We start from the raw sequence: 21,393 nt of genomic DNA on the forward strand, positions 1-21,393 counted from the left end.
AGAGAATTCTTTTGGATTCTTTTGTCATGAATGTTGTCGTGTTTCTGTCACGCTAAAGTACTGTCACGCACTCATGTTGTCTCGTGTGGGTTTTCGTTTCAGTTCCGTGGCAGCATCAAAACTCTTTTTACGGCATCTTACTAAGGTACAGGTACTACTCTTTATCAGATATGTAAAACTGCTCTCTTATCAAATGTTAAAAAATATGCCTCGAAAATGAGCTCTTAAAAATAACCATTGACTGATGCATGGGGTAGCTGTTGTTTGAACGTTTCGCCATGTCTTGTGCGATTGATGTTTCTACCGAATTTCTTGCAAGTATTGGATCCGTCCACTTTATATTCGTTTACCTGTATTGGAGTGCTTAATGATTTTAAAAGCAATCATTAAATAACGAGATATAAACTTTAATATTCTTATTCAATGAGATGCATTTATTATTAGCTGCCATGCACCAAGGAGAAGTATTAAAAATTTAGCTGTGCTGGTCCAGAATATTCTACTTCCATACCCCCCCCCCCCCCCCCACAGAATGTTTTTAGTTTTGAACGCCCACACCCTACTGGAAATTCCAGTTTAATTTTATACTTTCCTTTAAAATTTTAAATTGGGCCCCAGAGACTCCCCACCCTATCCAAATTTCCAATGCCCTTTTGTATATGTTGCAGTTAATTTTTGATCTCAGTTAATTTTTTATTTTAACTAGTTAGTTTTTTCTAACTAGTTGATTTTTTTTAACTAGTTAAATAATGGGGTTAGGGTTAGGGTATCATATATTTAAAAAATAGTGGTTCACCCAACGTTTTCTACGTGGCAAAGTGGATAAGGGGTTGGACAGCAAATCCAGAGGTTGAGAGTTCAAATCTAGTGCAGGTTAGTAAAAAAGAAAAACAAATAAATGATAGTACTTAGGGGAGAGGGATAGTAGCAGATAGTAGGGGAGGGTTAGTAAGGATGGGGGGGTATGAGATATCAAGGGGGGAGGTGTTCTACTTTTTCTACTTATTAACCAAGAATAATAATAAAAAAAACTAGTTAGAAAAAAAACTAACTAGTTAAAATAAAAAATTAATTAAGATCAAAAATTAACTGCAACATATATATATGGTGGGTATGGATAGACACAATATGATAAATATTGTTTTCCCAAATACTTCAACTTTTACCCCCCCTCCCCCCCTCCCTTCAGCACAAAACATATATAAACTATAATAAAAGATTCGAATTCAACCTGGACAGAGGACCTGCATGAAAACCAGCTAGAGCTAATGTGGCTTCCTCTCTCTATTTATTTATTTATTTATTTATTTATTTATTTAAACTCGCCTGCCCACATCCAAAAAATTCTCTTAAGTATACAGTTGAACCCCAGTAACTCGAACTCTGAAGGGGAACGAAAAATACTTCGAGTTAGCGGGGGGTTTTGAGTTAACCGAGTAAAAATGACTGAAAAGTGGGTCCAAGGGAAATGGAAACTAGTTCGAGTTAGCGGGGTTGTTCGAGTTATCCGAGTTCAAGTTACCGGGGTTCTACTGTATATGTATATTGCCCCATAAATTTCATGTTCAAGTTCCTTATTATAATTATATATACAGTAAAAAAGGCTTTAACTAGTTTATTTAATTTAATTCCAGATGGCAACTGTTCCTGTTAAGACATCAATTGGCTGTATGGAATTTGGAAGACAATGCCCTGCAGACCAGGTTAGGCGTGGTGTAGATTTTGGGCATGGCCTTTCAGATTTTACATAATTTATTCAATTGTTTGTTAATTAATGTACTTTATTCTCATGTTTCATCTCATCTCAAATAGCACAATAATTTTAGTTCAAGAAATAAGTACTTAGCATCAACACAGTACATTGTAGTTTCACATGTTACACAGGATATGTAATTCCTGAAAAATGTCCAATTATACACCATTTTAATAAGTCGAGACACCAATTTGAATATTTAACTTTCTACGAATGACGTTGTTAATGAAATATTTACTGCGCCTCGACGTATTAAAATGAAGTATCTACCATTGTAATAAGTCAAGGTGTCATTTTGAGTATTTTATTTATGACGTCATTCGCAGAAAAAAAAATTCAAAATGGCCCCTCGACTTACCCCGGTATTAAAATGGTGTTTACCCCTGTAACTCTAAAGCTAGGTTTTGAAGATTTATCAAAACAAACAAGGGGATTTCTGTTGTAACCTGTCAATATAATTATGCAAAATTGTACTGAAAGAGAATCAATGAAATCATAGAGGTTTATCAAATGGCATTTGCGAGCATGACAGCACAGTGTTTTTCTTTGCAAACACAACCATTGACAAAAGTTAGCCTTGCGAGCAACAAGCACCTCCACTAAAAACCGTGCATGTGAGCACTTGTCAAAATATGCAAGCAGGAGAAAAAGAGCACCTACTAAAATTTTGTGAGCATTTCGAGCAGAAGCCTAATTTTGCAAGCACTGTAAAATTTCGAGGGACCATTCATGACCCCTACTCATGCGTGTGATGGGAGTAGTCAAATGAGGGATGTTGCTGGAGGACAACAATGGGCAGGAACCCAGAATAGTAAAGGGGCAGGAGGGGTATGGGAGGCAGGAGAAGAGAAATCAGCAAGCAGGATTCCCAAGATGGTAGAAACTCAAAGAAACTGAGAAAATTTTTGCACATTCTGTAATGTTTTGCAATAGAAATAGCACAAAGAGGTGGGAACCACTTAGGAGAGGGCAGGAACCAGTAGTAAGACTTTGGTAAACAGGAACAGTGGTGGATCTAGGGGGAGGGTGCAGGAGGTGCACACCCCCCCCCCCTTTGGGTTGACCTGCGGCTTTCTAATTATAATACAAGTGGTATTCTTCCAAAGTCAGTTACGCCATTCCTTAGTGGTGCACCCCCTCTTAAGAAAAATCCTGGATCTGCCCCTGGGGAAGTACAGACCCCTTTCCCCCCACCACAAGTGGGTGAAACCTTACTAGATCCCCCTGGGAAGTGGCAGGTCTCCTATAACTTCTGTTATTTTAGTGCACATATTGAGAACTAAATGGATATACAGGCAATAAGCGCCACTATAACAACAACAACAACAACAACAACAACAATACTTTATTTAACCATGTGAAACCTAGGAGCGCAAGCGCTCGTTAAAATGTGTGCGTGAACGCAAAATTGTATAAAAGAAAAAAATTTATATAAAAAGCTAATTTTGTAAACTATAATATTTTGTAATTGCAGGCAAAAGAATTTGTTAACATTTCTATGGAAAATGGTGTTTATGAGTTTGACACTGCATATTTGTGAGTGTATATTTTAGCTTTTGAAATTATTTCATAATACATTGAAATAATTAATAAAAGTGACCCTCTTCAGCTATGGTAATATATTTTATTTAAAGAAACTTTGTAAAAATAGGGAAGGTAACAAAATTTAAGTCACCCATGGCAAGGACATTCATGTGTTGGGTTAAATTAGCCACTAACTACTAAAATTGTGTCAAAAAAGTTTAATTTGTGTGGCAAACTTTTGTTTAATTATTAATATTTTGAAATTAAAGGTACAGTGATGGAAAGAGTGAAGAGATTATGGGAGAAATTGACAGGCTTAAAGATCCCAAGGTATTAAAAATATTATTATGTTGTCAACATTCCATCTAATTTGACATTCACCTATAGATATGAGAAGTCATTAATTAACATTTAATATGGGAGGCATGATGGCCTAATGGTTAGTGCGCTGTTCTCTGGATCAAACAGTTTGAGTCCGGGTCCGGGTCTGGTCCAGGTCCTCTGTAAGGGAGACATCTGCAACTTTAGCAGGATACCCAAATTTAAAGTGTCAAAGAGTTGCGCAGGATGTATTTCGAGTTCTACATGGTTGTTTGCAGAACTTATACGCCAGCCTCTTCCTCAGGCGCTTTGCACTTTTGCTATGAACAGCGAGCGCAAAGCACAAGCAGCTGGCGAGAAGGGTGCAAATAAGAGAGACATCTGGGTACCAGACAGTCCGGAGCTATGCCATTTTGAGGGTGGAATGCTCTGATTTGAAGTTCTGGCATTTCTCTCACAGGAAAAGAATCGAGTGTCCATTGAGAAATGACTGTTTACTAGAAAAAACCTCCCAGCAACTTGATAAGTGACCAGCACATTTTTAACATTAACTAGTGCAGTCATTACAATATATAACAGTTGTCGGAACTTTCATGTTTTGATGTAGGTGTTTATTGCCACAAAGGCCAATCCAAATGCAGGAGGTGAAAAGGGCCAAGGTCTGTTGAAGTGTAATTTAATGTATATGTTGTGGGTTTATTTTATCTTTGGTTTGAGTTTTTTTTCCCTTAGTCTCAGATAATGATAATCATTAGGAGACAATGAACAATAAAAGTCAATCTGGTTTGAAAATTTTAAACCAAAGATAAATTTAAACCACAACATATACACAACTTCTTTAATAATTTTGATACATTTTATGTATTAATTATATACAAGAACTGCATATGTTAAGTGCTAAATATTTTAATGTCCAGAACTGCTGTATAAATGAAATGCTGGGCAAAATGTATTCTCTTATCATTGCAATAAGTATTTTATCACGGCAGATTTAGGGGAGGGCAAGTATTGTTGCAGTATAGTTTTCCAGTATATTTAAAGAGGTTTTCTGATACTGTTTCTGTCAGTACAACAAGGCTGTATAATGTTCAACTCTACACTGCAAATATGTTTTACTAATATAGCCCACCTAACTTGAAATATTAAATTTTGCAAAAAATACTTTATAACCATATAGGTCTGAAGTATGACAAAGTACTGGAACAGTTGAATGAATCTCTCAAGAGATTGAAGAAAGACTCCGTAGATTTATTTTACCTCCATTCTCCGAGTCACAAAACACCCATCGAGGAAACACTTCAAGCTGTCAATCATCTCTATAAAGGTAAATAAAGGTCGGTACACACTAGGCGATGAGTCGCAGTGGCAGGTCTCTGCGACAAGACGCTCCATGTCCATGCGAGTCGCTGCGACAAGGCACTTGTTGGTTGCACACACAGCAAATTTTGAAGATTGGGAATGTGACTAGTTTTCCAATTCAAATGGCAAGAATACACGATGCTCTCTCATTGGTTAATTTGTATTTTGTTGCAGTGACTTGTAGCAAAAGTGTGAATGAGAGTCGCATGAATTCAAACTGGTTTGAATTCGTGCGACTGATTGCAGTGACAAAATTCTGTCGCAGTGACATAGATTGTCGCAAAAATGCACCATGTTACACGAGGCAACATGTTGCAGCAACTTGTCGCTGCAACATAATGCATAGACTTGTCACCTCATCTGTCCCAACCTTTAAGGAAGGTATATGTATATCCTGACCCTGGGTTATGGATAATGTTTGCCTATGGAAGGTGTGCACACCACCTATGGCAGGTGCCACATCCAGTTATGGGAGGTGCACACATCCACTTATGGGAGGTGCAGACATCCACCTATGGGAGGTGCACACATCCACCTATGGGAGGTGTGCACATCCACCTATGGGAGGTGCAGACATCCACCTATGGGAGGTGCAGACATCCACCTATGGGAGGTGCTAACATCCACCTATGGGAGGTGCACACATCCACCTATGGGAGGTGCAGACATCCACCTATGGGAGGTGCAGACATCCACCTATGGGAGGTGTGCACATCCACCTATGGGAGGTGTGCACATCCACCTATGGGAGGTGCACACATCCATCTATGGGAGGTTCACACATCCATCTATGGGAGGTGCACACATCCATCTATGGGAGGTGTGCACATCCACCTATGGGAGGTGTGCACATCCACCTATGGGAGGTGCCACATCCACCTATGGGAGGTGTGCACATCCATCTATGGGAGGTGTGCACATCCACCTATGGGAGGTGTGCACATCCACCTATGGGAGGTGCCACATCCATCTATGGGAGGTGCACACATCCATCTATGGGAGGTGTGCACATCCACCTATGGGAGGTGTGCACATCCACCTATGGGAGGTGCACACATCCATCTATGGGAGGTGCACACATCCATCTATGGGAGGTGTGCACATCCACCTATGGGAGGTGCCACATCCACCTATGGGAGGTGTGCACATTCACCTATGGGAGGTGCCACATCCACCTATGGGAGGTGCACACATCTACCTATGGGAGGTGCACACATCCATCTATGGGAGGTGTGCACATCCACCTATGGGAGGTGCCACATCCACCTATGGGAGGTGTGCACATCCACCTATGGGAGGTGCACACATCCATCTATGGGAGGTGTGCACATCCACCTATGGGAGGTGTGCACATCCACCTATGGGAGGTGTGCACATCCACCTATGGGAAGTGCACACATCCACCTATGGGAGGTGTGCACATGCACCTATGAGAGGTGTGCACATCCACCTATGGGAGGTGCACACATCCACCTATGGGAGGTGTGCACATCTACCTATGGGAGGTGTGCACATCCACCTATGGGAGGTGTGCACATCCACCTATGGGAGGTGTGCACATCCACCTATGGGAGGTGTGCACATCCACCTATGGGAGGTGTGCATATCCACCTATGGGAAGTGCACACATCCACCTATGGGAGGTGCACACATCCACCTATGGGAGGTGCACACATCCATCTATGGGAGGTGTGCACATCCACCTATGGGAGGTGTGCGCATCCACCTATGGGAGGTGTGCGCATTCACCTATGGGAGGTGCGCACATCCACCTATGGGAGGTGTGCGCATTCACCTATGGGAGGTGTGCACATCTACCTATGGGAGGTGTGCACATCCACCTATGGGAGGTGTGCACATCCACCTATGGGAGGTGTGCACATCCACCTATGGGAGGTGTGCACATCCACCTATGGGAGGTGTGCACATCCACCTATGGGAAGTGCACACATCCACCTATGGGAGGTGCACACATCCACCTATGGGAGGTGCACACATCCATCTATGGGAGGTGTGCACATCCACCTATGGGAGGTGTGCGCATCCACCTATGGGAGGTGTGCGCATTCACCTATGGGAGGTGCGCACATCCACCTATGGGAGGTGTGCACATCCACCTATGGGAGGTGTGCACATCCACCTATGGGAGGTGCACACATCTACCTATGGGAGGTGCACACATCCATCTATGGGAGGTGTGCACATCCACCTATGGGAGGTGCCACATCCACCTATGGGAGGTGTGCACATCCACCTATAGGAGGTGCACACATCCATCTATGGGAGGTGCACACATCCACCTATGGGAGGTGTGCACATCCACCTATGGGAGGTGTGCACATCCACCTATGGGAAGTGCACACATCCACCTATGGGAGGTGTGCACATCCACCTATGGGAGGTGTGCACATCCACCTATGGGAGGTGTGCACATCCACCTATGGGAGGTGTGCACATGCACCTATGAGAGGTGTGCACATCCACCTATGGGAGGTGCACACATGCACCTATGAGAGGTGTGCACATCTACCTATGGGAGGTGTGCACATCCACCTATGGGAGGTGTGCACATCCACCTATGGGAGGTGCACACATGCACCTATGAGAGGTGTGCACATCTACCTATGGGAGGTGTGCACATCCACCTATGGGAGGTGTGCACATCCACCTATGGGAGGTGCACACATCCACCTATGGGAGGTGCACACATCCTATGGGAGGTGTGCACATCCACCTATGGGAGGTGTGCACATCCACCTATGGGAGGTGTGCACATGCACCTATGAGAGGTGTGCACATCCACCTATGGGAGGTGCACACATGCACCTATGAGAGGTGTGCACATCTACCTATGGGAGGTGTGCACATCCACCTATGGGAGGTGTGCACATCCACCTATGGGAGGTGTGCACATCCACCTATGGGAAGTGTGCACATCCACCTATGGGAGGTGCACACATCCACCTATGGGAGGTGCACACATCCTATGGGAGGTCTGCACATCCACCTATGGAAGGTGTGCACATCCACCTATGGGAGGTGTGCACATCTACCTATGGGAGGTGTGCACATCCACCTATGGGAGGTGTGCACATCCACCTATGGGAGGTGTGCACATCCACCTATGGGAGGTGTGCACATCCACCTATGGGAGGTGTGCATATCCACCTATGGGAGGTGTGCACATCCACCTATGGGAGGTGTGCACATCCACCTATGGGAGGTGTGCACATCCACCTATGGGAGGTGCACACATCCATCTATGGGAGGTGCACACATCCATCTATGGGAGGTGTGCACATCCACCTATGGGAGGTGCCACATCCACCTATGGGAGGTGTGCACATTCACCTATGGGAGGTGCCACATCCACCTATGGGAGGTGCACACATCTACCTATGGGAGGTGCACACATCCATCTATGGGAGGTGTGCACATCCACCTATGGGAGGTGCCACATCCACCTATGGGAGGTGTGCACATCCACCTATGGGAGGTGCACACATCCATCTATGGGAGGTGTGCACATCCACCTATGGGAGGTGTGCACATCCACCTATGGGAGGTGTGCACATCCACCTATGGGAAGTGCACACATCCACCTATGGGAGGTGTGCACATGCACCTATGAGAGGTGTGCACATCCACCTATGGGAGGTGCACACATCCACCTATGGGAGGTGTGCACATCTACCTATGGGAGGTGTGCACATCCACCTATGGGAGGTGTGCACATCCACCTATGGGAGGTGTGCACATCCACCTATGGGAGGTGTGCACATCCACCTATGGGAGGTGTGCATATCCACCTATGGGAAGTGCACACATCCACCTATGGGAGGTGCACACATCCACCTATGGGAGGTGCACACATCCATCTATGGGAGGTGTGCACATCCACCTATGGGAGGTGTGCGCATCCACCTATGGGAGGTGTGCGCATTCACCTATGGGAGGTGCGCACATCCACCTATGGGAGGTGTGCGCATTCACCTATGGGAGGTGTGCACATCTACCTATGGGAGGTGTGCACATCCACCTATGGGAGGTGTGCACATCCACCTATGGGAGGTGTGCACATCCACCTATGGGAGGTGTGCACATCCACCTATGGGAGGTGTGCACATCCACCTATGGGAAGTGCACACATCCACCTATGGGAGGTGCACACATCCACCTATGGGAGGTGCACACATCCATCTATGGGAGGTGTGCACATCCACCTATGGGAGGTGTGCGCATCCACCTATGGGAGGTGTGCGCATTCACCTATGGGAGGTGCGCACATCCACCTATGGGAGGTGTGCACATCCACCTATGGGAGGTGTGCACATCCACCTATGGGAGGTGCACACATCTACCTATGGGAGGTGCACACATCCATCTATGGGAGGTGTGCACATCCACCTATGGGAGGTGCCACATCCACCTATGGGAGGTGTGCACATCCACCTATAGGAGGTGCACACATCCATCTATGGGAGGTGCACACATCCACCTATGGGAGGTGTGCACATCCACCTATGGGAGGTGTGCACATCCACCTATGGGAAGTGCACACATCCACCTATGGGAGGTGTGCACATCCACCTATGGGAGGTGTGCACATCCACCTATGGGAGGTGTGCACATCCACCTATGGGAGGTGTGCACATGCACCTATGAGAGGTGTGCACATCCACCTATGGGAGGTGCACACATGCACCTATGAGAGGTGTGCACATCTACCTATGGGAGGTGTGCACATCCACCTATGGGAGGTGTGCACATCCACCTATGGGAGGTGCACACATGCACCTATGAGAGGTGTGCACATCTACCTATGGGAGGTGTGCACATCCACCTATGGGAGGTGTGCACATCCACCTATGGGAGGTGCACACATCCACCTATGGGAGGTGCACACATCCTATGGGAGGTGTGCACATCCACCTATGGGAGGTGTGCACATCCACCTATGGGAGGTGTGCACATGCACCTATGAGAGGTGTGCACATCCACCTATGGGAGGTGCACACATGCACCTATGAGAGGTGTGCACATCTACCTATGGGAGGTGTGCACATCCACCTATGGGAGGTGTGCACATCCACCTATGGGAGGTGTGCACATCCACCTATGGGAAGTGTGCACATCCACCTATGGGAGGTGCACACATCCACCTATGGGAGGTGCACACATCCTATGGGAGGTCTGCACATCCACCTATGGAAGGTGTGCACATCCACCTATGGGAGGTGTGCACATCTACCTATGGGAGGTGTGCACATCCACCTATGGGAGGTGTGCACATCCACCTATGGGAGGTGTGCACATCCACCTATGGGAGGTGTGCACATCCACCTATGGGAGGTGTGCATATCCACCTATGGGAGGTGTGCACATCCACCTATGGGAGGTGTGCACATCCACCTATGGGAGGTGTGCACATCCACTTATGGGAGGTGTGCACATCCATCTATGGGAGGTGTGCACATCTACCTATGGGAGGTGTGCACATCCACCTATGGGAGGTGTGCACATCCACCTATGGGAGGTGTGCACATCCACCTATGGGAAGTGCACACATCCACCTATGGGAGGTGTGCACATCCACCTATGGGAGGTGTGCACATCCACCTATGGGAGGTGTGCACATCCACCTATGGGAGGTGTGCACATGCACCTATGAGAGGTGTGCACATCCACCTATGGGAGGTGCACACATGCACCTATGAGAGGTGTGCACATCTACCTATGGGAGGTGTGCACATCCACCTATGGGAGGTGTGCACATCCACCTATGGGAGGTGCACACATGCACCTATGAGAGGTGTGCACATCTACCTATGGGAGGTGTGCACATCCACCTATGGGAGGTGTGCACATCCACCTATGGGAGGTGCACACATCCACCTATGGGAGGTGCACACATCCTATGGGAGGTGTGCACATCCACCTATGGGAGGTGTGCACATCCACCTATGGGAGGTGTGCACATGCACCTATGAGAGGTGTGCACATCCACCTATGGGAGGTGCACACATGCACCTATGAGAGGTGTGCACATCTACCTATGGGAGGTGTGCACATCCACCTATGGGAGGTGTGCACATCCACCTATGGGAGGTGTGCACATCCACCTATGGGAAGTGTGCACATCCACCTATGGGAGGTGCACACATCCACCTATGGGAGGTGCACACATCCTATGGGAGGTCTGCACATCCACCTATGGAAGGTGTGCACATCCACCTATGGGAGGTGTGCACATCTACCTATGGGAGGTGTGCACATCCACCTATGGGAGGTGTGCACATCCACCTATGGGAGGTGTGCACATCCACCTATGGGAGGTGTGCACATCCACCTATGGGAGGTGTGCATATCCACCTATGGGAGGTGTGCACATCCACCTATGGGAGGTGTGCACATCCACCTATGGGAGGTGTGCACATCCACTTATGGGAGGTGTGCACATCCATCTATGGGAGGTGTGCACATCTACCTATGGGAGGTGTGCACATCCACCTATGGGAGGTGTGCACATCCACCTATGGGAGGTGTGCACATCCACCTATGGGAGGTGTGCACATCCACCTATGGGAGGTGTGCACATCCACCTATGGGAGGTGCACACATCCATCTATGGGAGGTGTGCACATCTACCTATGGGAGGTGCACATATCCACCTATGGGAGGTGTGCACATCCACCTATGGGAGGTGCACACATCCATCTATGGGAGGTGTGCACATCCACCTATGGGAGGTGCACACATCCATCTATGGGAGGTGTGCACATCCACCTATGGGAGGTGTGCACATCCACCTATGGGAGGTGTGCACATGCACCTATGAGAGGTGTGCACATCCACCTATGGGAGGTGCACACATGCACCTATGAGAGGTGTGCACATCTACCTATGGGAGGTGTGCACATCCACCTATGGGAGGTGTGCACATCCACCTATGGGAGGTGTGCACATCCACCTATGGGAAGTGTGCACATCCACCTATGGGAGGTGCACACATCCGCCTATGGGAGGTGCACACATCCTATGGGAGGTGTGCACATCCACCTATGGAAGGTGTGCACATCCACCTATGGGAGGTGTGCACATCTACCTATGGGAGGTGTGCACATCCACCTATGGGAGGTGTGCACATCCACCTATGGGAGGTGTGCACATCCACCTATGGGAGGTGTGCACATCCACCTATGGGAGGTGTGCATATCCACCTATGGGAGGTGTGCACATCCACCTATGGGAGGTGTGCACATCCACCTATGGGAGGTGTGCACATCCACTTATGGGAGGTGTGCACATCCATCTATGGGAGGTGTGCACATCTACCTATGGGAGGTGTGCACATCCACCTATGGGAGGTGTGCACATCCACCTATGGGAGGTGTGCACATCCACCTATGGGAGGTGTGCACATCCACCTATGGGAGGTATGCACATCCACCTATGGGAGGTGCACACATCCATCTATGGGAGGTGTGCACATCTACCTATGGGAGGTGCACATATCCACCTATGGGAGGTGTGCACATCCACCTATGGGAGGTGCACACATCCATCTATGGGAGGTGTGCACATCTACCTATGGGAGGTGTGCACATCCACCTATGGGAGGTGTGCACATCCACCTATGGGAAGTGCACACATCCACCTATGGGAGGTGCACACATCCATCTATGGGAGGTGTGCACATCCACCTATGGGAGGTGTGCGCATCCACCTATGGGAGGTGTGCGCATTCACCTATGGGAGGTGCGCACATCCACCTATGGGAGGTGTGCGCATTCACCTATGGGAGGTGTGCACATCTACCTATGGGAGGTGTGCACATCCACCTATGGGAGGTGTGCACATCCACCTATGGGAGGTGTGCACATCCACCTATGGGAGGTGTGCACATCCACCTATGGGAAGTGCACACATCCACCTATGGGAGGTGCACACATCCACCTATGGGAGGTGCACACATCCATCTATGGGAGGTGTGCACATCCACCTATGGGAGGTGTGCGCATCCACCTATGGGAGGTGTGCGCATTCACCTATGGGAGGTGCGCACATCCACCTATGGGAGGTGTGCACATCCACCTATGGGAGGTGTGCACATCCACCTATGGGAGGTGCACACATCTACCTATGGGAGGTGCACACATCCATCTATGGGAGGTGTGCACATCCACCTATGGGAGGTGCCACATCCACCTATGGGAGGTGTGCACATCCACCTATGGGAGGTGCACACATCCATCTATGGGAGGTGCACACATCCACCTATGGGAGGTGTGCACATCCACCTATGGGAGGTGTGCACATCCACCTATGGGAAGTGCACACATCCACCTATGGGAGGTGTGCACATCCACCTATGGGAGGTGTGCACATCCACCTATGGGAGGTGTGCACATGCACCTATGAGAGGTGTGCACATCCACCTATGGGAGGTGCACACATGCACCTATGAGAGGTGTGCACATCTACCTATGGGAGGTGTGCACATCCACCTATGGGAGGTGTGCACATCCACCTATGGGAGGTGCACACATGCACCTATGAGAGGTGTGCACATCTACCTATGGGAGGTGTGCACATCCACCTATGGGAGGTGTGCACATCCACCTATGGGAGGTGTGCACGTCCACCTATGGGAGGTGCACACATCCACCTATGGGAGGTGCACACATCCTATGGGAGGTGTGCACATCCACCTATGGGAGGTGTGCACATCCACCTATGGGAGGTGTGCACATGCACCTATGAGAGGTGTGCACATCCACCTATGGGAGGTGCACACATGCACCTATGAGAGGTGTGCACATCCACCTATGGGAGGTGTGCACATCCACCTATGGGAGGTGTGCACATCCACCTATGGGAGGTGTGCACATCCACCTATGGGAGGTGCACACATCCGCCTATGGGAGGTGCACACATCCTATGGGAGGTGTGCACATCCACCTATGGAAGGTGTGCACATCCACCTATGGGAGGTGTGCACATCTACCTATGGGAGGTGTGCACATCCACCTATGGGAGGTGTGCACATCCACCTATGGGAGGTGTGCACATCCACCTATGGGAGGTGTGCACATCCACCTATGGGAGGTGTGCATATCCACCTATGGGAGGTGTGCACATCCACCTATGGGAGGTGTGCACATCCACCTATGGGAGGTGTGCACATCCACTTATGGGAGGTGTGCACATCCATCTATGGGAGTTGTGCACATCTACCTATGGGAGGTGTGCACATCCACCTATGGGAGGTGTGCACATCCACCTATGGGAGGTGTGCACATCCACCTATGGGAGGTGTGCACATCCACCTATGGGAGGTGTGCACATCCACCTATGGGAGGTGCACACATCCATCTATGGGAGGTGTGCACATCTACCTATGGGAGGTGCACATATCCACCTATGGGAGGTGTGCACATCCACCTATGGGAGGTGCACACATCCATCTATGGGAGGTGTGCACATCTACCTATGGGAGGTGTGCACATCCACCTATGGGAGGTGTGCACATCCACCTATGGGAGGTGCACACATCCACCTATGGGAGGTGCACACATCCTATGGGAGGTGCTCACATCCACCTATGGGAGGTGTGCACATCCACCTATGGGAGGTGTGCACATCCACCTATGGGAGGTGCACACATCCACCTATGGGAGGTGCACACATCCATCTATGGGAGGTGTGCACATCCATCTATGGGAGGTGTGCACATCCACCTATGGGAGGTGTGCACTTCCACCTATGGGAGGTGCACACATCCACCTATGGGAGGTTCACACATCCATCTATGGGAGGTGTGCACATCCACGTATGGGAGGTGTGCACATCCACCTATGGGAGGTTCACACATCCACCTATGGGAGGTGTGCACATGGATGGTTGGATGGATGGATAATCTTTATTTAAAAACACGGTCAAATTCATCAGCTACAATACAACAATCTAATTATGAGTATATATACAAGAAAGAGGGGAAATATAAAAATATATGTACAAATATAAAAAGCTGCTTACCACGAATGCCGTGCCCTAGAGTACTCGTTCAATTAGTTTTTTAAATTGCCCAAGGGACTCTGCTTGTCTTACGTTAATAGGAAGACTGTTCCACAAGATGGCGCCACTATACGTAAAGCTGTTTTTGTAGTAGTTAGTGCACGGTAATGGAACATTGAGTTTGTTTTCAGAGTCCCTTAGGTTGTACGCGGTTTCTCGTTTTTCAAATTTAGAGGATAGGTAGTCTGGAGCCAACCCGTGCAGAGACCTGTAAACCATCGTGGCTCTTTGAAGTTGCTGCTGGCGAGCTAGATTTTTCCATCCTAGAATTTCAAATAAATCACCAGCGTGCGCGTCATAGTTTGAGAAGGTCAAAACACGGGCTGCTCTATTCTGTAGCTTTTGTAGCTTGTTTTGCAAAGTAATCCCACAGTTTCCCCAAACAGTACTGCAGTAGTCGAAATGCGGTTGTATTAAAGCTCTGTATATTAGGTGTAAGGTTGCTTGAGGGACCAGGTGCCTTACTCGTTTTAAGGGAGGTGTGCACATCCACCTATGGGAGGTGCACACATCCATCTATGGGAGGTGTGCACATCCACCTATGGGAGGTGCACACATCCACCTATGGGAGGTGCACACATCCACCTATGGGAGGTGCACACATCCATCTATGGGAGGTGTGCACATCCACCTATGGGAGGTGTGCGCATCCACCTATGGGAGGTGTGCGCATTCACCTATGGGAGGTGCGCACATCCACCTATGGGAGGTGTGCACATCCACCTATGGGAGGTGTGCACATCCACCTATGGGAGGTGCACACATGCACCTATGAGAGGTGTGCACATCCACCTATGGAAAGTGTGCACATCTACCTATGGGAGGTGTGCACATCTACCTATGGGAGGTGTGCACATCCACCTATGGGAGGTGTGCGCATCCACCTATGGGAGGTGTGCGCATTCACCTATGGGAGGTGCGCACATCCACCTATGGGAGGTGTGCACATCCACCTATGGGAGGTGTGCACATCCACCTATGGGAGGTGCACACATGCACCTATGAGAGGTGTGCACATCCGCCTATGGGAGGTGTGCACATCTACCTATGGGAGGTGTGCACATCTACCTATGGGAGGTGTGCACACATCCACCTATGGGAGGTGTGCACATCTACCTATGGGAGGTGTGCACATCTACCTATGGGAGGTGTGCACACATCCACCTATGGGAGGTGTGCACATCTACCTATGGGAGGTGTGCACATCTATCTATGGGAGGTGTGCACATCCACCCATGGGAGGTGTGCACATCCACCTATGGGAGGTGCTCACATCCACCTATGGGAGGTGTGCACATCTACCTATGAGAGGTGTGCACATCCACCTATGGGAGGTGTGCACATCTACCTATGGGAGGTGTGCACTTCCACCTATGGGAGGTGTGCTCATCCACCTATGGGAGGTGCTCACAACAATGGGAATTTTTTTAGTTGGACATAGGTGAAACTCCTAACAATATTTTCCTATTTAATTTACATGTTTCAGAGGGAAAATTTAAATCCTTTGGTCTCTCCAATTACTCTGCTTGGCAAGTGGTAAGTGGTCTACTTTAACTAAACCTCATTACATTTTGTGCCACACAAACATCAAATCCATTTTGTAGTTATCGTTAAAGAATTAGTCCAACCTCCCTATTCAATTAATAGAGTTTTGATGTAGAAACATTATTTCTTTTGAATTTTGGAAAGTCTTGTTTGAAAAGAAAGTTTTACATTTTGTATTTAAAATGTCTTCAGAAGAGATAATTATTTTTAATTTCATCTTATTTCTTACTATATTGGTAGACAGTATTAACCTTTGTCCATTTTTCTTGGCTATTCAGGCAGAAATTTATTACCTGTGCAAGATGAATAACTATCCGTTACCATCTGTATATCAAGGAATGTATAATCCTGTCACTAGGTGAGATTGTAAGCATATAAAATTATTTACATTACTTTTTAAATTATTTGAGAAGCTAGCTAGGTGGCTGTATCTAAGGATGGGGTCAGTACTTGGGCAAGTACCCTTCTCCCCCACCCACCCTTCCCTCACCTACCACCGCCACCTTTCATTAACATTAATTTGACAATAAACGTAGTTGGGTAGTGGCTGTGTTGTTTAAAAAAAAGATGAAGAAAGTGTTTTGCCAAGCTAACATTGTACAAGGACACAAAACATCAAAACGATTAGGGCCGTTGGTGTCTATTTCTTCACTCGGGGGGATTTTTAAAGAGTTGGTCCTTTTTCCTCCGTGTCAGTTTACTAGTTACCATAAAGGTTCTTTAAAGCCCCGATGGGTTAACTTCTTTACAGGAGCTTTTGAGGAGGGGGGGGGGGGGTGTGTGAACTTCCAGACGGGGAGGGGTGCATAATAGAGCTTTTACTGTCAACTATAAGGCTAATGGACGTTGTTTACAGATGACTCTCAGTTAATTTTCAGTTATTTTGTCTGTCATAATTTTTTTGACATATAGCTTTTTTTCTTTTCAGAGACGTAGAAGGAGAACTCTTTCCTTGTCTGAGAAGACTTGGAATAGCTTTCTATGCATACAACCCAGTGAGTACTTCCTTGAATTTTGAAACGATCTTAAACCTTGACATAGATTCAAAGAACGTAAATGTTGTCTCTTTTTTATTGCAGCTTGCAGGGGGAATATTAACTGGAAAACATCGTTATGAAGATAAAGATAGCGGCAAGATTCAGCATGGTCGTTATGCTGGTACAGGCCCGTGGGCTGATGTGTAAGTTTGTATAAAAATCCGATTATTTTCAGAGATTTTTCAAAATGTCGTCAAAAGTTGAACGATGTTGCCAGTTTCTGTGGTCACCAGGCCTTTATCTCACTTATAGTGGCAAGGAGACACAGACTGTTGCCTATGTTAAGTTGTGATGACTGGAGAGTTAATCACTTCAAATTTTTTTCTCCAGACAAGTGTTTTTTTTTTTTCATTTTTACGCGCCGATTAACCAAAACAATTTGACCTTGGTAATCATATATAACTCTTTGCATGATCAATTCATCCACTGCCGTAGAAAAATTGTGACCCAAAAAATTTCCATATAAGTGACGTATTGAAAAAATACGTAATGCGTAGAAATCCGATAATTCCCGAAAATTTTCCGACAAGTTATCGGAAGCTATCGGTCTTTTTGCAACGTCGTTGCTCACCAGCCCTTCTCTCGCTTTCAGCATGAAGAGAGACTCTTGTAATGAGGTTGTCTTTCTTGCAGTGACAAACACAAAAAAAAATATTTCAAATGCGCCGATTAGAAAAAGCAATAACGTCAGTAAACATAGCGTAAACTTTGTTTGTTTTGCAGCTACGTAAAGCGATTTTGGAAGAAGCCCTTGTTTGATGTACTTGACAAACTCAAAGTAACATTGGATCGCATTTACGGTGAAGGAAAAGTGACATTGATTGATGCGTCCCTTCGGTGGATGTACCATCACTCCAAAATGGACGGTGCTCATGGAGGTACGAAAATATGTAATATCAAAACCAAAGTAATCACTCTGGCCAATCATAAATGACACAATCCAGTGAACCAATCAAAACTCGAAGCAAAAACCTGTAGCCGACGCGAAGCGCGGCAAAACGTGCGAGAGCAAGTTACGATTGGTTTTGATTTTACTTCTGATTGGTTGAGAAAGTGGCGCGAGTTTTTTTAAACCAGTCACTTAACGTGGTAATAAAATACGAAAGCAAACTACTTTCGACACTCAATTAAAAAATCGCTCCATGATAATGATTGTCAGGCAAAAGAACTCCTGCTCAGAAAATTTTCTCTATACATCTGCTTTATGCTATTGACACCTTAGAAATTCACAGCAAGAGGAACAGTGGCGTTTTCCTACATCTTCGCAAAATCACCCGAGGAGTTTCAAATTCTTTATAAGCTTATCAGAAAATTGCACGAGAACTCCCGAACACACCTTAACTTGTGACGTCGACTGCTCGTCATAAGGATACGTCATATCCGGCCTAACAATCTCTCATACAAAAACTACGGGCTCATTCTCCGACGGATAATGGATTCCGAGGGGAAAAGGTGCGTACTTCCCTAATGTACACTAGAAATGTTATCACTACCCATCAGAAAAGACAACACCAGTTTTTGCTGTTTTAGATGCTGTTATTCTTGGGGCGTCTTCTGTGAAGCACTTGGAGGAAAACCTTAAGAGTACTAAACACGGGCCCTTACACGAAGGTAGGAATGAACACAGGAACACAAGCTGAGCATGGATTGTTTGGGTGCGCAATGCTAGAGTTCTGTAACTGTGACCTGTGGAACGTCACGTGGCTTTAAAATCTCTGCCAGTGTTAAACTGACATGCTCGCTTATAGTCGTTATGTTGTTTTGTTTCTTTGGTGTTTCAGTTTTAGCAAGTTTACAGCATTATGCTTTAAACCCTAACCAAACAAGCATTATGCTTTAAACCCTAACCAAACAAGCATTATGCTTTAAACCCTATCGTGTGTAAATAAAGGTGATGATGATGATGATGATGATGACAGTTTTAGCAGATAATGGAGATATGACCAGTACTTTATGGCCTCTAGCCTTGAACGTAGCCTGTAAGTTCAGGCGGGTTTATCGAGGAGCGTGATACAAGAACGCCGAACGCAAGAGAGGAAAGACTTCTTTTCGTCGCTCTTCTCTCGCGCTTGCCCACGTCATGTGTACTGTTTGTTAACTGAGTCTCTTTCTCTCCTCCCTGCAGATGTGGTCAAAGTCTTTGAAGAGGCCTGGGGCGAAATTAAAAGCGACTGTCCATTGTATTACCGCTGAACTGATCTTGTGACCACTGAAGGCTCAGCGGCTGTGTCTATCGTTGCGTGGTTTTAATTTGTCATGAAAACACAAATACAAAATGAGGGTCACTAAATAAAGCTAAGTTAGAAGAATAGGGTGACGAAAATGCCGATGCGTTAACATTTTTACCGAAGTTTCACGAATGACCAACGAGGATTGTACGAAAATCTGTAGTCGTACTTCTCTTGGATTTTAGTCAACAGACAACACACAGCGCCCATGTTTATGCGTCAGTTCACTTCAGAGGTGATTGTTTTAGAAGAGTATAAAACGGAAGGTCTTAAGTACTGATGACCAGGACGAAAACTATATGTGTAAGGTTTAGAGAGATTTCCGTTAAGATGGAAAAATAATAGCTTGAACCTGGATAAAGACTAATCAAAGGTTAGAGGTTTTATAATGTTTTTAATGTTCCTTTGGCTGTTTGATTGAAGAAACGCGTGCAAAAGTGCTCTAACCGATCTAGGAGATCCGTTTTTCTAAGCCTCGAATCCGCAGACATGAAATCCGGAATCCACGGTGCGGAATCCGTAATCCAAGACTCTCTCGGATCCTTTACACGGGGAGATAAGCCAATCACGTTCCAAACTAAGCCCAGTTCTAATGTACGTGACTTTTCCCGCGTTTTCTTTTTTATCTAGTGGAAGTAAAACTACTCGCAGATATTTATTGTTACTACAGATTCTGATTGGTTTGTGACAGTTTCGAAACTTCAGTGCCTGACTGTGTATTTTTTTTTTATTTTTTCCTTAACGTTGTTAACTGTAAACCGCTCTAAGAAAAGAAAGGGCCGAACAATTCAGCTTTGTTTCGACTGAATAAAACAAATGTTTGCCATACAGTAGTTCGCTCTTTAATATGAATCGCGGATGCGAACGGCAAAAATGAAAACAAGTTTGACCCAATTAAGGCCCAGTAATACGGCAACCTTTTTCTTTCAACTTGTCTCGCAAAATTGTTGCATTGCAAGTTGTAAAGTCACACAGCGGTCAAACGCAACGCGCGTGCGCAGTTACTGTGCAATTCCCGCCAAACTTCTCCATACAAAGTCTTAAATTTTCCGAAAACTTTCGCTTTAAAGCCAAAAGTTAACGCCGTCCCTGGAAAGTTAAGGTTTATACGCCGCTTATGGATTGGGAATTTTATAATTCATCTCCACTGAGTGTCCCAGCTTGAACTGTTCTTTCACCGTACCATTTCTTTAACAATTTCCTACCAAAGTTTGCACACTTTCGAGACAAATTCTCAGAAAAGTTCGAGGCGCCGAAAACCGGAGGTGACGTCATTTTTGCGTTTGACCGCTGTGTGTTGTAAAGTGTTGTTGCGCGTATTACCACCCGTTTTCCAAGTTGCGGCAACATGTTGCACAAAGTTAAACTCGTGTCTACTTCGCGCAACATATTGCCGCAACTTGCTAAACGGGAGGTAATACGCGCAACAACGCATTACAACTTGCAATGCAACAATGTTGCAAGACGAGTTGAAAAAATGTTGCCCATGATTTATCGTATACGTACCGAGATTTACCGAGTTTTTTTGTAAAGTAAAGTTTTAAGAGAA

At 46.5% G+C, this 21,393-nt stretch overlaps 1 protein-coding gene across 1 annotated transcript; it reads left to right on the forward strand.

Annotated features, from left to right (window-relative positions):
- The first annotated feature begins 36 nt into the window (after window positions 1-36).
- Window positions 37-21,343, forward strand: LOC144646887 (aflatoxin B1 aldehyde reductase member 4-like). Its single transcript, XM_078506593.1, has 13 exons — window positions 37-145; window positions 1,635-1,703; window positions 3,228-3,289; window positions 3,547-3,607; window positions 4,206-4,257; window positions 4,776-4,922; window positions 16,521-16,570; window positions 16,858-16,937; window positions 17,508-17,574; window positions 17,659-17,759; window positions 18,340-18,494; window positions 19,147-19,227; window positions 19,742-21,343. Exons 1-13 carry the CDS (start codon window positions 74-76, stop codon window positions 19,807-19,809), a joined length of 1,065 nt encoding a protein of 354 aa, XP_078362719.1. The 5' UTR covers window positions 37-73; the 3' UTR covers window positions 19,810-21,343.
- Window positions 21,344-21,393: the final 50 nt, after the last annotated feature.

The sequence above is a fragment of the Oculina patagonica genome, chromosome 3, assembly GCF_052425735.1.
Source record: "Oculina patagonica isolate OP01 chromosome 3, crgOcupat, whole genome shotgun sequence".
Taxonomy (NCBI): Eukaryota; Metazoa; Cnidaria; class Anthozoa; order Scleractinia; family Oculinidae; genus Oculina; species Oculina patagonica.

What these genes read in the sequence shown, in the direction of transcription:
- LOC144646887 (XM_078506593.1), top strand. Translation starts at nt 74, where the DNA reads ATGTTGTCTCGTGTGGGTTTTCGTTTCAGTTCCGTGGCAGCATCAAAA. An exon ending in AGGAGGTGAAAAGGGCCAAG is followed by an intron (nt 4,258 to 4,775) that starts GTCTGTTGAAGT and finishes ATAACCATATAG; the next exon opens with GTCTGAAGTATGACAAAGTA. An exon ending in TGTCAATCATCTCTATAAAG is followed by an intron (nt 4,923 to 16,520) that starts GTAAATAAAGGT and finishes TACATGTTTCAG; the next exon opens with AGGGAAAATTTAAATCCTTT.